Source organism: Astatotilapia calliptera, chromosome 12 (genome assembly GCF_900246225.1).
Source record: "Astatotilapia calliptera chromosome 12, fAstCal1.2, whole genome shotgun sequence".
NCBI classification, from domain to species: domain Eukaryota; kingdom Metazoa; phylum Chordata; class Actinopteri; order Cichliformes; family Cichlidae; genus Astatotilapia; species Astatotilapia calliptera.
Genome location: NC_039313.1, coordinates 34,401,167 through 34,417,218, shown reverse-complemented (window position 1 = coordinate 34,417,218; position 16,052 = coordinate 34,401,167). Strand labels below are relative to the sequence as shown.

At 40.2% G+C, this 16,052-nt stretch overlaps 1 protein-coding gene across 1 annotated transcript in view; it reads right to left on the bottom strand.

The window, feature by feature from the left end:
- Positions 1-16,052, bottom strand: part of unc13ba (unc-13 homolog Ba (C. elegans)) — a 182,796-nt gene that overhangs the window by 150,563 nt on the left and 16,181 nt on the right. The window contains exons 2-3 of the mRNA XM_026186060.1: positions 15,685-15,714; positions 2,382-2,481 (exon numbers count right to left, since the gene is read on the bottom strand). Coding sequence (XP_026041845.1) covers positions 2,382-2,481; positions 15,685-15,714 — 130 coding nt within the window. The remainder of the gene's footprint in view (positions 1-2,381; positions 2,482-15,684; positions 15,715-16,052) is intronic.

Sequence of the window (16,052 nt, the reverse complement as noted above, 5' to 3'; positions counted from 1 at the left end):
CAGTGTTATATAATAATGTCGATTCACAGTCAATCTCTCCACTCCATTCTCTAATCAAGTCTAGAGGGATCAGTCTGCAGGAAAGATCAGTATCCCTTGTACAGCACACAATGCACGACTGACAACTGTGTGTGTGTGTCTGACAAAGACAGACGGGGAGAGGAGGGAGATTAATGTGCGATACTGGTGCGCGCTTTACAAGCTGCATTCAAATGCTAAACTGTTATGTAAAGAAAAATACTATTTCACACTGTTGTACTAGTGAATCATTTATAAAGCATGTTTATCTATCACTTTAAAATTTACCCCTCATTCACTCACGCTTTCTCAAGCAAAGTGCTGACCTGACACTCAGGATTTGGGGTTCGCTGTTTTGTGTAAGACCAGGTGCTTGGAGTGGCATCACATGCACACGGATTTTTGAGTTTTTCACTCAAATCTTTTATGTTATTCTCCACGATGTGGATGCAAAACCACCAGTGTGTTAATGTGTGTGTGAATGGGTGGATGACTGAATGTAGTGTAAAGTGCTTTGGGGTCCTTAGGGACTAAGTAAAGCGCTGTACAAATACAGACCATTTACCATTTGTGACGATTGGTGATTAGTTTGTTCGTTAGTTTAGCCTGTAAACACTCTCACAGAGCTTCTTAGCATATCTGTGCAAAGAACTGAGGTATAAGACATCCTTGGTGATCCTAGCCTGACCCATATGCATTCATAACATGCATTTATTTTAACTGATCTCCCAGTCAGTGCAATCAGTGTATCAGTGTACAGCAGTTACTGGCAAATAGAATAAAAATGCCAAGAAAGTCCTTATTATTCTGCGAGCCCTGCATGTATGTCAGCACACGTAGGGTTTAAAATTAATAACTGCTAGTTACATGATCCGCAAAAAAAGAAAGTGGCACACAAAGTAACAAATTACTTCCTACAGTAAGCACATGCACATTTAATATTTACTGTAGGAATTAAAAAGTAATGTGCCGACACAGATCTCAAGACATATACAACTGAAATGGCAGCTGCATAACAGTTTAAAAATGGGTTTTGCATCCACACCAATCGAAGAGTACCAAGAACCAGCACTTCAGGAATCACAATAAAAAAAACGTAAAGTGGGATTTCAGCTATTTCAGCTGCAGCTGCACCCCCTCTGCTGTTCACATATACTCAGACCTGGCTGGACAATTCATTAGATTTATCACCAATTCGTCCACTTATCTGAGCTGGGCATGTCATTTCACTTTCTATCCATCCTACCTGCTCCAACCACAAATTCCCATTTAGTAGCCTGTGCCCGACTGGAGTCCCACAGGCGGCTGGTGCTCTTTCAATTTCAGCGAGCCCTATTAAAGCCAGCTAACAAGTCAGCTTGCATTGGATACCTGGCCTGCATTCATCCAAGGGCTGACACATACTCCTGAAGCTCCAATTTCTCCCTGCATTTTCTTTAATACATCCCAGGAGTTTAGTGTCGTACTGCTGCCAATAAAAGTGACAACGCTGAGCCAAAAAAGTAAACGAGGAACATGTAAACCAAAGCTAGAGTCAGAATAACGTGACTGATCCTCGGTGCAATGCGTTATAGCATAGGTCTTATAAATGAAACCAAAACTAAATATGCCTCCAATACCAGGAATCTAAAGTGTGGTTGGACGGTCCTGCCTACATTTGGTTAAAAAGTGCAAGATGAAGTTGTCTTTGAGAGATCTTTTAGATCTCTTTCAACTTCAAAGTCTGGATTAGTTTGGGTGATACTGAAAGTATCAACATCAGGCTCAGCCCATTTCGGAAATGCAGCTTTTCCGTATCCGTTGTCAGACAGAAACAAAGTTCTGGGTTTGAATCTGGTGGCAATTTACAGAGACGTGCAGGAGGAAGAGACGGTCTTTACTTTAAAAGCTAAATCAGATGTAACAGGCTTTTATAGACAAATGAACAGCCAGCTTTCCACCTTTCACTTATTGACCAAATCTTTATTTTGTTCTCAAGTCTAGCAAAGCCATCTGTTCAATGAGTTTCTGCTGGGTGGAATACCTTACTTCAGCCCCACATTATTCAATTTGAATACTGCAAATCTGTACGCCAGAGCACAGCACCATGTTGCAATATTTAAACCATAAAAGAACACGTAATCTTTCAGTGGATGAAAGATGTATGTAGTTTCTACATAAAGATGTATGAACTGTCATTTTATATTTAAGCTATTGTCAGGCTTTCTACTGCTTAAAAATGCTGCAAAAAGCAGGGAAACTGAATTAAATGTAATAATTTAAATGCATTTTTTAAATTAACATATAAAAGTGATAAAACATAAAAACTATACACTGAGAAGTGAAATTTAGAGCAAAGCAGTAACAGGGTTTGAGGTACTCACAACATGAAGTCTTGTTCCCAACATGGCCGGTCCCCTCGGACTGTGATGGTTGTGCTTTTCACATTCTGCACCTTCAAAGTCACGTAGGCGTTGAATTTGTCTGCAACAGCAAATAAAATGTGAGACTTTGATTATTTAACACACAACATTTTTCATTTGATCTCAAGCCTTTTATTGAAGGTTCAACTACTTTTTGCTCTTTTCTACCATCGCGAGCTGCAGTGAACCAGCACACAGCCTCCTTACTTCAGAGCCATATGATTAACAGGCATTATTTTTAGAGTACTGCAGTCTCATAAAGAGTTCAGTAGAAAGATGAAGGCGAGATAAGAGAGGCAGAAAACAGACAGAGGTATCGGTGTATCTGGCAGACAGCAGGAAAAAAAAAAAGAATAACCTGGATTGGAAACAAAGACTAAAGAACACACGTCCAGTTAGATGGAGAATTCTGTGTAGAATTTACTATCACAGAAAAGGTAAAGCATTTATCTGCTACCCACTATAAGATAAAGACCTACCTCATGGTATAACCTGGAGCAGCTTATGCTTGATATAACCAATCAGGTCTTTCGAAAACAACGTCACCATTTATTCCTCAGACCTCAGAGGTTTTTATGATGATTCCTAGCATCTAAAATCTTTGTTGTTCCATAAGGAGCATCAGTAGTAATTTCAGATTTTTAGACAACTTTATGTCTTGATTTTTATTTCCTGCTGGCTGCAACAAACAATTTTATTGTTTTATAAGTCTTAATCCTAATATTTGCAACTTATCTTCATGCCTTCCTACTATTGCCTCTTCAGAAAAAAAAAGTAAAAGCCACAGAGAACATTTTGCTGTCTCTACCATTATTCAGCATTATTACTTTGCTGGTTGGTCATTGATGTTCTGGGGAGTCCTATCCATGGAGGAACAGAGAAACCTACAGGCTACGCATCACCACCCTGACTGCCATTAGATATCAGGGTGAAATCCTTGAATCCACTATCAGACCCTATACGGTGCACAACAATGCCTGGCATCACTTGGCGAGAATATGCAGGCAATTCTTGGAGGATGGAAATGATACCACTGACTGGCCCACGTGCTCGCTGGCATAAATCAGTAGAACGCCCCTGGGACGTTATGTTTCAGGCCGTCCGATGGTTCCAGGTTGCACCTCAGACTATCCAGGAGCTCAGTGATTTGTATAGATCTGGAAGGAGATCCTGCAGGATACCATCCGTCATCTCATTAGGACCGTGCCCTGGGGTTGGACAAAAAGGACTAGCCTGATGCAGAATTTTGTCAGATTTTCAGGGCGTTGTTGGATCCAGCCCTCTGTAGGTCGATAATTTTCACCTCAATCAAACAACGCGGTAGTCTTTAATTCTGTAACAGCATACATAGCCAGCATGACCTTTTCCCCATTGAGAACTGATGTATTTTCAAAATGTTCCTTTAATTTTTTTTTGTATCATTTCTATTTGAAGGCAGCACTTATGTTCCCGGTGAGCCAAAAAATGGAGGGAAAGTTTGTAAATTCTTCACTTTGTTTGAAAATATCGAGTTTAACTCAAACCCCGATCGTTTCTTAAACTTTACCAAGTAGTTTTGTTTCCTTAACCTAACAAAACAGCAACTGACACTTAAAGCAACGTGTGAAAAATAATCAAAACACATAAATAATGGTGTGAGTTGAACTTTACACACATTTACATTTTTAATGGGCTTTAATTGGATACTGTATGACAAAACAGAATAATTACTATTAATAATAGTATTCAGTAGTGTAGTCATTTGAGGAAATATGCAGCAAAAATGTTAAAAAAAAACCTTCTAAATCTTGAATATTTGATCAAACTGAAAAAACCAGGAGATGGTGAAGAGAAATGAACAAGTAGAAATAGCTTTAAAAACTGCACTCTGTTGTATGATAATTGAGCAGGAGAGAAGCTGTGACAAGAAAACGCCATTTCAGAAGGTAAACCAGACATTATATTTATTAATCAAGCAAAACGGAATTTATTTTGTTTCCTTTTATAAAACTAGTCCAAGTCATGCACTCAGATGTAACGCAAATCATATTCAGTCACATCAAAGTTACATTTGGTTATTCTAAAGTATCAATAGCATAATCAATTATGTCAGTATTTATAAAATAAATAGAACTCCTACAATCTACATTGCCATGCAAATAAACTGCATTCTCCTTTAAAATCTATTTTCTGCTCAACAAAAGAAATTGCAATTAGAAAGGTATTTAATGAACTTACAAAACTGTAATGAAATATGGTTACTAGGGTTATTTTGCAGATTCATGGGTGCTGAGAGCTCAGTGTGATTTCCCAGCAATCAGTACTTGAGAAGGGAAATTACGCCTTACATTTTGAGCTATGTTGGTTTAATCAAATCAACAAATTTTGCCCAAGAAGTTAATTCAGTTGTCACTAAAGGCCATCCTGACTATAAGAGCGTTTAACCCACACCAAATATGTTCCTTATTGTTTTCAAATTCTTGATTTTATGGGCCTAAATGTACTTCAAAAACAAAACTTTATAGCCTTTTAATGGTTTGGAAGGCAGTGATGAATGACACAATCCTGAGAACAGAAAATAACTGCACGTGATACTCTGGTGGAAAATTTAAAAGCACTTAATTTGAATTTTGCATTTCTTAGATTATCTTCTTTGTCATTTTAACCCACTAATCTGCTCTTTTACTAAACTGAAATTATTTAATCAATTTACTGCATAAATGGTATAAATAAATACATAAAATGTGATTTGATGTTTAAACACACACACAAAACCAAAGTGTGTCTGCATATTCGGCAATAACGGAGGAGGTCTGAGCATCCAGCCACCTAATCCCTGCTTGATTACCTGCCTCAAGTAGCCACTCTACACACAAGAGAATCCACTCAGTGTTATAGTGTGTTGTGTGTGTGTGTGTGTGTGTGTGTGTGTGTGTGTGTGTGTGTGTGTGTGTGTGTGTGTGTGTGTGTCCGTGTCCTTGTATACTTCTGCGTTCTCCATCTTACAATTACTCTCTTTTGAAGAGCAGCATTAGTGTTTCTGGGGTGAAGATGAGGTAAGCGATGAGCTCATTAATCTGCATGAATGAATACATTACAGCCATTGCTCGGTTCCAATATCCAGGTTTCATTTGAATCTGTGCCCAAGTTTGTAAAATATAGCTAAATCCTAAATTCTAGATCACATCAGTCCACGCCATGCCTTGGTTATTTTTAGGGGTGTGTGTGAGTTTGAAAAGGCGTTTCAAAAATGTCTTTATATGTGAAATATGGGCCGGTCAAACAGCCATGCAGTACAGGAAAGTGACCTTTCCTGCTAGGTGACCTTTAGATGCCATAAGGGCTGTGAATACCTGAAAACTACATATTCTTTGTGAAAAGACATCATTGGCCAGCTGTTTAAAACCTGCTTATAGAAATAAAGTGGTTAGTAGTGTAATGTAGAAATAGACAGCAATTTTCCATCTAACAAAGGTTGATGTGGTTCATTTTTAAAAAGAATCCATAGCATACTGCAGAAGCTCAATGATATAAGTGGGGGCCTGTCCTCGTGTGAGGAGGATTTTAAACTGATATCTGTACCCAACCGGAAGCCAGTGCATGGACTTTAACAAGGGAGTGATATGAGAGAATTTATGACTGTGGGTTAAAAGCCTTGCTGTGGCATTTTGGACCGCTTGAAGGTGATTTAAAGAAGCCTTGACAGACAGGAAAAGAGTGCATCACAATAATCTAATCGGGAGGAGATGAAGGCACAAACAAGCATCCCCAGTTCACCTTTGGAGACAATAGTCCTAAGTTTGGCAATATTTCTTAAATGAAAAAAGCAAGAACGGGTCACAGACTTGAGCATCAAAAAACAGAGATTGATCAAGAATTAACCCAAGACTCTTTACCAAGGATGAGAAAGGACCCAGATGTTGCCTGATTTGGGGCATGATACTCTCTGGAACAAGAATTAAACACCCAGTCTACTCTGCGTTCAGCTGCAGAAAATTGTTTGTCATCCAACCATTAATTTCCTTAAGACAGTCCATTGGAAGTGGATTGGAAGTTGTCCAATTCACAAGGTTTAAAGGAGATGTACTTTGGGATATCGTCTGCATACAGATGGTAGGAAATAATTTTGAAACAACTAATGAGAAGGCCTAAAGGCAGATTATACAATGAAAAATACAAGGGGCTTAAAACAGATCCTTGTGGGACACCGCATGAGATTTCAGCTCCATCTGACCGAAAGTTTCCCACTGAAACCAAAAGTGTTCAATCAGCCATAAATGAGGACAGATCCACATATCCCTACTAAAAGATTTAAGCAGTGGATTAATATCTGATAATCAATGCTATCAAAGGCTGAGCTAAGGTCCAATAGAACAAGGCCTGAGCCCCTGTCCCCGGCCTGTTCGCGCCCATCAAAAGGTCATTTGTGACTTTAAGGAGAGCTGTTTCTGTGGAGTCTAACTTTCTAAAACCCGGTGGGTCTCTAGCTTGTCTGTAGTGTTGGATCCAGGTTAGGCTTTTTCAGCAGATGTTGAATAACTCAATGTTTAAAGTACCTGCGGACAGAGCCAGATCGCAGGGAACCGTTTATCAAGGTGACCACAGTGGACCCAAAGGTGTCAAAAACATTAAGGAAGTAGGTAAGACATCAACTGGACTCGTCGAGGGTTTCAAATGTCTGCAGGAGCCATTTCTTGTACATCGGGTCCAGTGCTACTCTCTACTGCCATGTGGAATAAAGGCTAAATAAAAAATCATTTAAAAATATGACACTTCATTAGCCACGTTCTGAAAATATACAACTGAAAAATATGTTAATGGAGTTTAGATCTTTACAGGTATTTGGCATTATAATAAATTATATATCCTCAGCCGGAAAAGGGTGGCGTGTCCACTCCGGGTCAGGGACGAGTGTCGAAGTTTAAGTATTTCGGGGTCTTGTTCACGGCTGAGGGGAGTGGGAGATCAACAGATTTGTGCTGTGGCTGCAGTGTACTGGTCTGTCATAGGGAAAACGGAGCTGAGAGTAAACGGGAATCTACGTCCCCACCCTCACCTACGGTCACGAGCTGTGGGTAGTGACTGAAAGAATGAAATCAAACATACAAGCAGCAGAAATTAGCTTTCTCCGAAGGGTTGCTAGTCTCTCCCTTGGAGATGGGTTGAGGAGCTCAGCCTTCTGGGAGGTGCTCAGAGTAGAGCCGCTTTTTAAAATATGCTTGTCTGAAACAGGTCTCACTTGTAAATGAGACATTGGGTCTCAATGGGGCTACCTGTATAAATAAAGGTTATATAAAAATAAATAAAATTATCCTCGACATGGAAAAGGAGCCAGTTGAGTTGGTTGAGGCATCTGACAAGGATGCCTCCTGGGCGCCTCTTGGGTGAGGTGTTCCAGGCATGTCCCACTGGGAGAGGCCTGAAGAAGACCCAGGAGACGCTGGAGAGATTATGTCTCTCGACAAGCTGGAGGAGGTGGCTGGGTAGAGGGAGGTTTGGGCTTCTCTGCTTAGGCTGCTGCCCCCGCGACCCGGCCAGGATGAGTGGAAGAAAATGGATGGATAGATATATTTTTAGTTTGTGGTGCTAAATCCGAAATAGTGTAACTCCAACACTGAACACCCAAAGATTTAAAAAAAATAAATAAATAAATGTATGACTGATACAAAGCCTCAAACAAGCGCCATAAACATGGCAATATTTTAGTTAACTACCCTGATGAATAAGCCCTTTGGCTCTACCCTGTACCAGTGCAGGTCTCCATATCCGGTCATTTTAAAGATTTCTCTCTGCGTATTTTCTTAGGTTTTCCATTTCTGCCAGATTTTTAACGTATGATTTTATGCTAGAATGAACACAAATACAACACAACATATTTATCAAAGTATTCTGGGAATGGTTTTAAGATCGTTCCAGTTACTGGTGTGTCACATAATGGCATTTTCAAAAGTCACTGGCATTTCTCATTTATGCATATAGTGCCCTTTAGAGACAGTGCATTAACAGACCGGGTTATGGCATCAATGTTACGCTGCTGTCATTCCCAAACATGACTTAACCCTAAGCAAGTTGTTCTTAGTGCCTAGCAACTAAAAGGTACAACGTGAATAAAAACAAATGCATCATGCATAATGAAGAGTGTGGGACTTAGACGTCTGACAAAATGTTTTTTTAACCATTTACTTTTACATTTTTTGCAAAGTCATTTAAAAACATTTTGCACGAGCTAAGGAGGATGAGCTTGGAAAGAAAAAATCGACTGGACTTCTTTAGGTTTATTGAACACATTTCCACTCTCATCCAAAAAGCTTCTTCTGTGGAGGAGACTTAGTGGAAGTTGTCCCTTAAGGGGGTTGTGACCCACTAATGATCATGCACCTCACCACATGGGCCAAGGTGTGCAAAAGCGTGTGGGTCATTATCGGCAGAGGTTTTGGGTGAAACCATTGTGAGGCCTTGCCCCACACAATTATGTCACCCACTGAGCTCACCTGACACAGGGTGTGAGTGGGGGCTCCAGTTGCATTGTACTGTAGGTTGCAGTTGGTGTCATGAGCCACACCCAGTGTCCAAAGACTGTCGTTCACAGTGGACATAGGTAGCCTCTTTCAAACCATGTCTTCTCTGCCCAAAATGTGAATATTGGCATCCTCGAAAGAGTGACCTTTGACCTTTAGATGTAGATGTGCAGCTAAGTGTTGTCCCGTCGAGGTGGCTCTTCTATGTTGAGCCGTGCGATTATGAAATGGCTGAAAGTGATTTTTCTGTCATACTGTAGTGGAACAAAAGAGAGTTTGCCATTCATAAATCCCTGTTCTTTGTGTGCGCGCACGTGCGTGCGTTCATCAGGTTTAGGTGCAATAGATTTCTCCATCTATAAATAATACCTGTCCATTTATGAAATAAAATAAAACTAAAATGACGTCCACTGTCTATGTACAGTGCTTTCTCTTCACCAAGCACAGCTCTAGAGTGAAAGGGGGCAGGAGGGAAAGGGTTACATTGGGAATAATCCATCATTCCTTTAAGACAGTTGCCAGGTCTGTGATTAAGGGAACAAGGTGACTGGCAGGGCTGAAGGCAGCCCAATTTACTGACAGCTACCAAGGGTAAAGGGAAAAAAAACGAGGAAAACAAACAACTGGATAGGCAGTGAATGAAAGAAAAGCACAACAACAAAAATAACCTAAAACACATTATAGTAAAAATGTAAAAGTGTGGCATCTATTTCCTATGACACCTCCACGGTTGTCATGCAAAATATGGGCATCATAACAAATATCTGAAAGACATTAAGCACATCTCCATAAATGGTTGCAGTGAAAAAAAACAAACAAACACCTTCCTCTTGTCAGCAGCTCCTTGCTAAAGACAAATCCCAGCATGCAGCGGGACTCTCTCAGGGGGCAGCCAGCGTCATTTATAATTAAGCAGCGATGACTTATGAAAATAAATAAGTTATATTCAGTTATACATGGATGTGTAGAGCACAGCCAGGCAAGATGACATTTACTAGGCAGTCTATAGTAATGAATACTCTATTATGGGTGTCAGGGGAGGTGGCGGGGCTGGAGAAGGCTGGAGAATGTGGCAGAGTGATGGGGAGCTCAAACAGAGAAGAGCTGTTGGTCGATGAGGACAGCTTACGGTGGTGACAAAAAAAAGAATAAATTCTTCCATAACAAACACAATCAGCAGCATTTTGTTTCAGCTAATTACATTTAATATATATAATATATTTAAAATTCTTTGCTATTAATTTAAATTTAAAAAATATTTTCTGAGACACCGGTGAAGAAAATTTTGGGGAAAGTGGATGTCGCTGTTGCACTAACTGTATTAGGCCAAGCGTAACAAGACTGTGGGCTCATCTGGGATTTGGATCGGAGACCTCTCGCACTCCAAGCAAGAATCAACTTTGACCAGATCCCAACACCGCTGGCTGAAAAGCAGATCGAGCAGCCACCGTCTTATAGATCAGCGGCCCCCAAGCTCCGTGCCACGGACCGGCACCAGTCCACGAGTCGTTTGGTACCGGATCACGAGAGTTGAGGCTCGGGTGTGAAATTTATGGCTTTCAGGAGTTTTATTGTTAACTCTGTTTCCCTGTTCTTTGTAGTTGTGTGTCTTATTTACATGTTACCATAGCAACCACAGAGCATTAAGGGGCAGAGAGGAGGATGTCACAATTTTCAGGAGGACGCTGCTAATAAAGTTACACAATTACACAGCGAATTTGCGTTTATTATTATATTTACAAAAACCACAGTTTTTGTCTTGGTCATGTCATTTTATTTTGTTTTATTTATGCGTGACACCTTAACGGCCGGTCTGTGAAAATATTGTCTGACATTAAACCGGTGTTGCAAAAAAGGTTGGGGATGCTGTTATAGATGACTGTGGTTTTCTCCTGACCTCCTCTATACGTACTGACTATGCCAAAAGGTTGATTCTGTTCATCTGGACATTGCGTTTTCAGCGGGAGAAACGCAAATTGTCACGACCTGGATGACTGAGCATGTATCAAGACATACTGACTATGATTTGAACCAAAAATGTCACATTATTCTGTCCATCAGACCTGTTGTCACTGATTTTCAGTCCAGTTCTTGTGTAGTTTAGCATACTCAGCCTTTTCTCTTTCTTTAGAATAGCTTTTTGAGACCATTTCTGATGATGCTGCAGTGAGCAGTGGATGGATCGACCAGCTGCATCTCTAAGTCAGTGTCAGGTCTTGGATTTTTTCTTATTTCTTTGGACATGAATGCTTCTGCTAGGAACAAGGATTTCATCAAGTTAGGTGGTTGAGTTAGTAATGCTTGAATAACTGATAAGTCAGTGTTAACAGGCTTACAACAAAGGACAAAAAAATAAAAAAAACACACATACAATATTTCTCTGAAAATGGTCAGGTACAAAGACTGGACTGAAAAAGCAGCCAATGCCCAAAGAGAAACTAGGGCAGACCTTCAGAAAGCCTGAAGAATATTGGTCAAGACCAGGAAATGACAGTGAAGTCTGAGTCGTCTCCTTGTTCTTCCTAAGCAGACTCTTTTCTGTGCATCAGCTTGTTCTGGAGTTCGTCTGCCCTCCAGTAGAAAAACTTTCCATGCCTGTTTGTTTAACCGACTCTGTAGAGCCTTACTGTATTGAACCTAGATTTCTTTTTCTAATAGGGAATAATACTGTCCTCTGGGGCAGCTACGCAGTTTATGAATAAACTGTTAACTGGGAGGAGCTGCAATAAGTCAGACAACAGGTTCAGGCTGTGCAGAGACAGGCCTGCCTCATTACACCAGCACTATTGACTCATTAGGGTGAGGGTTTCCTCTGCAGTTACAAGGCAGCAGTGGACCATCACAGCTATATAGCCACGTCTGCTAATGAGCAAGCTGTCAGATATGGAAAAGAACATGGCTTGAGACGAGTTTGTGTTTAAACAAAACTGAAAAATAGTCTCTTGTTTTGAGGGAAAATGATTTCTTTTAACAAGCAACGCCTAAATATTTTAACTGACTCAACTTCAGCTGAAACGTAAAACTAAAAACAGGTAAGATGGACAATTAACTTTTTTTTTTAAAGATGCAGGAAACCATTTGATTTACTATTAAACTGACACAGTCGTTTTCTCAGTCAGATTTTCTGCAGTCATGAGCATTACTCTTACATCCCAAACCTCTAACCCAGACAGTAAGTAGTGTCCGGCCCCTCAGGTCCCAAGCACAGGTAGTCATTTCTACTACCTGTGCTTGGGACCTCAAAATACTAAAAATCTGCTGTCATAGCAGATGTTTGAAATTCTGACATTATTTAAAAGGGAAGCATTCAATTTAATGAGCCGTGGAATGGTCCATGTGAACATCTTAAGTGGCCTCTGACTCCATAACACCATACCATAGTTTATTTATATAGCACAAACAAAACATGGCCGAACAAAGTGCTGTACAGCAGAAACATAAAAAATACAATGAAAACATATAAAAATACAATAAGAATAATAAATACAGTAAATAAATAACAATAAAATAATAGTGTCAGTTACCCACTGAGTCAAAGGCCAGCAAATAAAAATGACTTTTTAGTCTGGATTTAAAAACCAGCACTGATGTAGATTGTCTAATAGGCAGAGGAAGATCACTCCAAAGCTTCGGGGCCACAATAGAGAACGCTCGGTCTCCTCTAAGTTTCAAACGTGATTTAGGGACTGAGAGCAACAGCTGTTAGCGAGGGGGGACACAGGGCTTCAGCAGATCGGACAAATATACAGGTGCCAGACCATTTAAGGATTTAAAAACCAGTAAAAAGATGTTAAAATAGATCCTAAATTGAATTGGAAGCCAGTGTAAGGAGGCCAGAGCTGGAGCAATATGCTCAAATAATACTACAGTTATGCACAAGTATTTTCATGTGTCGCAGCTAAACTGTATGTGTAGAGATAATGGTTCTTAAAGTACAGAACATAAAAAAAATAAAAGAACTACAAATATGTTGGAGGTTTGTCAGCTAGGTGACTGCAGTGTTTGTGGTTTTTCTGGGGACAGCTCAGCTCTGTGAACTCTATTTCTTCTTGTTTTGATTTGGTAATTTTTTTAATTTTTACTTTTTGTTTGTTTGTTTTTTTAACTTCCTGGTTATGTTTACAAATCAACTGCTGCTTGTGAACCTTTAAAAATGGTGTTCAGCTTATGCATTTAAATTGGACTCTGAGACTGGGCTGGTATTCTTGCTCAGCGACAACCAAACAACTGACCTGCTTATGGCTCTGGATGAAAACAAAAATCACTATTAATAATATTTTAATATTTGCACCGAAACCCAATGCTTGCTGGGTGCTATATAGCTGAGATTAATGTCTCCAGAGCCTAAAAACAAGATAAAAGTTACATCTTCTAAACTAATAAAGTGACACAAATCAGCTAACATCCCTCAGAGGTCATCCACCCATGAGATTTCAGGAGGGCCCTGGGACAGCAGCCAGCTCCCCCCAGGCAAACAATCTATTGCTTCTACTATTAAGATAAAATCAGATCATGTTTTTAAAACTGGGGCATTAGAGTGGGACAAACTCATGTCGCCCGACAGAAAGCCGTCCTGCGCTTATTCTCTTTCACTGACGTGACTGGGTGTTACAGCTGGGAGGAGAAGTAGGTGTGTTATTTCAGGTCATTCCAATGAGAAAATTACGAACAGAGAGCTCCAGTAATTCCAGTGTGCATCAGACACTAATGTATAACAGTGAAAAACAAGAGAACAACAGACCCTGTGTAAGCAGGCCGAGATAGGAAAAAAAGACATTTTGTGAACTAATGTGTTTACAGTGTCCTACTGCAGGTAGTTCAGAGGAACTACAGGACACCACAGGCGCCACCGACACAACCACCCATGTCCCGTTTCATGCACCCTGGATTCAAATCTCGCCCTCCTGCTCTGAGAAATTGCTCGTCAATCAGAGGCCAAAGGCAGCCAGTGACAAATCGCTCGTGTATGGAGTCTGTCTCTGTCTACTAAAGAAACTGAGAGATTTGTCTCCATCGTCTCCTTTATGCCGGGATGACACGTAGTCATTTCAGGCTAGCAGGTGGCCCTTTGTCTGTGATGATCTATTGATTTCCTTCTCCCGTCCTCCAGCTTGATTTCTCAATCTCCCACTCTTTGCTGTTGTTCTACCGTCATCATCGCCTGGAGAGAAGATGGAAGGACAAACAGCTGCAGCCAGCAAAACTGTTTAAAAAACAAAGAACAAAAATGTGCGGGAAGACGGAGTCCCACTCTTGACTGGCTGCTGAATCGTTGATGCTTCATGTGTGAAAAGGAACCGTTTGAAAAATGGTTTTTCAGCTTTGTGACACGTCTGTGTGCAGCCACAGAGAGATTCAAACAAGCGTTTTGCAACATGTTTGCAAAGGGACAAGTGCAGACTAACATCTGCTTAGCAGATCAAAATGTACCCTTTTTTTGGACTGACAAACTTTTATTTCCACATTTTAATTCAACTTAAGTACATGACCCCGGGTTTGATCCACCACCTGGCCGGGGCCTTTCTGTGGGGAGTTTGCATGGGTTCTCTCCGGGTACTCTGACGTCCTCCCACAGTCCAAAGACATGCAGTTAGTGGGGATCGGTTACTGGCAGTTCTAAATTGCCCATAGGCAACTGAACTCCACTGTCGCCTCACAGCAACCATCTGGGTTTAAATCCACTAGCCGGTACTCTGACTTCCTCCCTGAGTCTAAAGACTTACACGTCACATTGGCTAAATTGGCTGTAGGTGTGAATGGTTGTCTGTTTCTCTGTGTTAGCTGTGTTATAGACTGGATAAACATTTAAGAAGAGACTTTCGCCTCTTTATTGTTTTTTTGGTGCCAGAAGTGACTTCATGTGGATAAAAGACTTTATATGGAGTACTATCAGCTAACACTAGTAAGCTAGGTTAGCAAACTGCATCCAAAAAAAGTGTGTGTCATATACATATTTGCCTAATAAAATACATTTCACTAATGAAAACCAAAATATTAACTTTATGAACAACAAGCTACAATATTAGTCAGAAATTTCCATTAAAGTTGCTCCAAATGGCACAAACAGGATAAACATATTAAAGTTCAGTGACTCCAGTTAGCAGAGATGAGGCCTCCAGCCGTCTATGGCAGGACACCAACGCCCCCACGTCCCCTCCAGTGTCCAGGTCACCCCGCTCAGAGGCAGTTTAAAGGTTTAAAGGGTGCAAAAATCATCAAGGCCAAACTTTCTATCTGTTGTACTGAGCTATGAGCATGATTTCTGATGCTGTCAGGCATTCAAGGTCACTGGAGGACTTTTAAACATTAGGAAGCCTCTTACTGTTTTTCAAACATCTGCTCAAAATATTCAATTTTTGCTTATTAAAGATCTTCAAAACTAATGAGAGCACCGCCAGCCTCAGCTGTGCATGATTAAAGTCTTAGCATGCCTACAAACTGAAGACTTCTAACACTGGTGCAAAACCTCAGGCTGTGAGAAAAAGGTCAAGGTCTTAAAAAGAGGACTCTGTCAAAACTTAAAGAAAACTGTTTATATTTCTTTCTTTTTTTTATCGCTAAGACAAAACAAAAAGTGTGATGAGTGGATACCGTTGTTCCTGGATGATCAAGTTCTCTGTATCTTGGACACAGACACTGCAGAGTCAATATGTCTGTATCAGGTTTTGGAGATCACTGAAGTGACTTAATGTGAAATAATGTAGAAATACAAATAGCATATACAAAAAAAGCGCAGCAGAGAAAGAGCCAAAATAATACGCTCTTACCTGGGGGCCCGTGGAGTTTGGCTTTCTTTACTGAAAGAAGAAGAGAGAAAAAACCTATTAGTCCCAATGTGATGAAGAGGATGAAGAGGATTCTGTGACTCATCAGGATTATATACTCTTAGATATTTCAATGGAATTTAATTTTTGAGGGACTGAACAATGTTCTAACCCCTCTACACTCTTATTCCTGATTGTTGATGTACTTCAAAAATAAAATTGTGCAATAAAATTTCATAAAATTAACCCCAAGCCTATTAAATAACAGTTCAATGTGTTGTATGACTGTAGGAAACAAATACAGTTTTTATATTTGATGTATATTATTGTGGTTGAAACAGTATTGGCACTGTTGCAATAGCTGCAGGAAG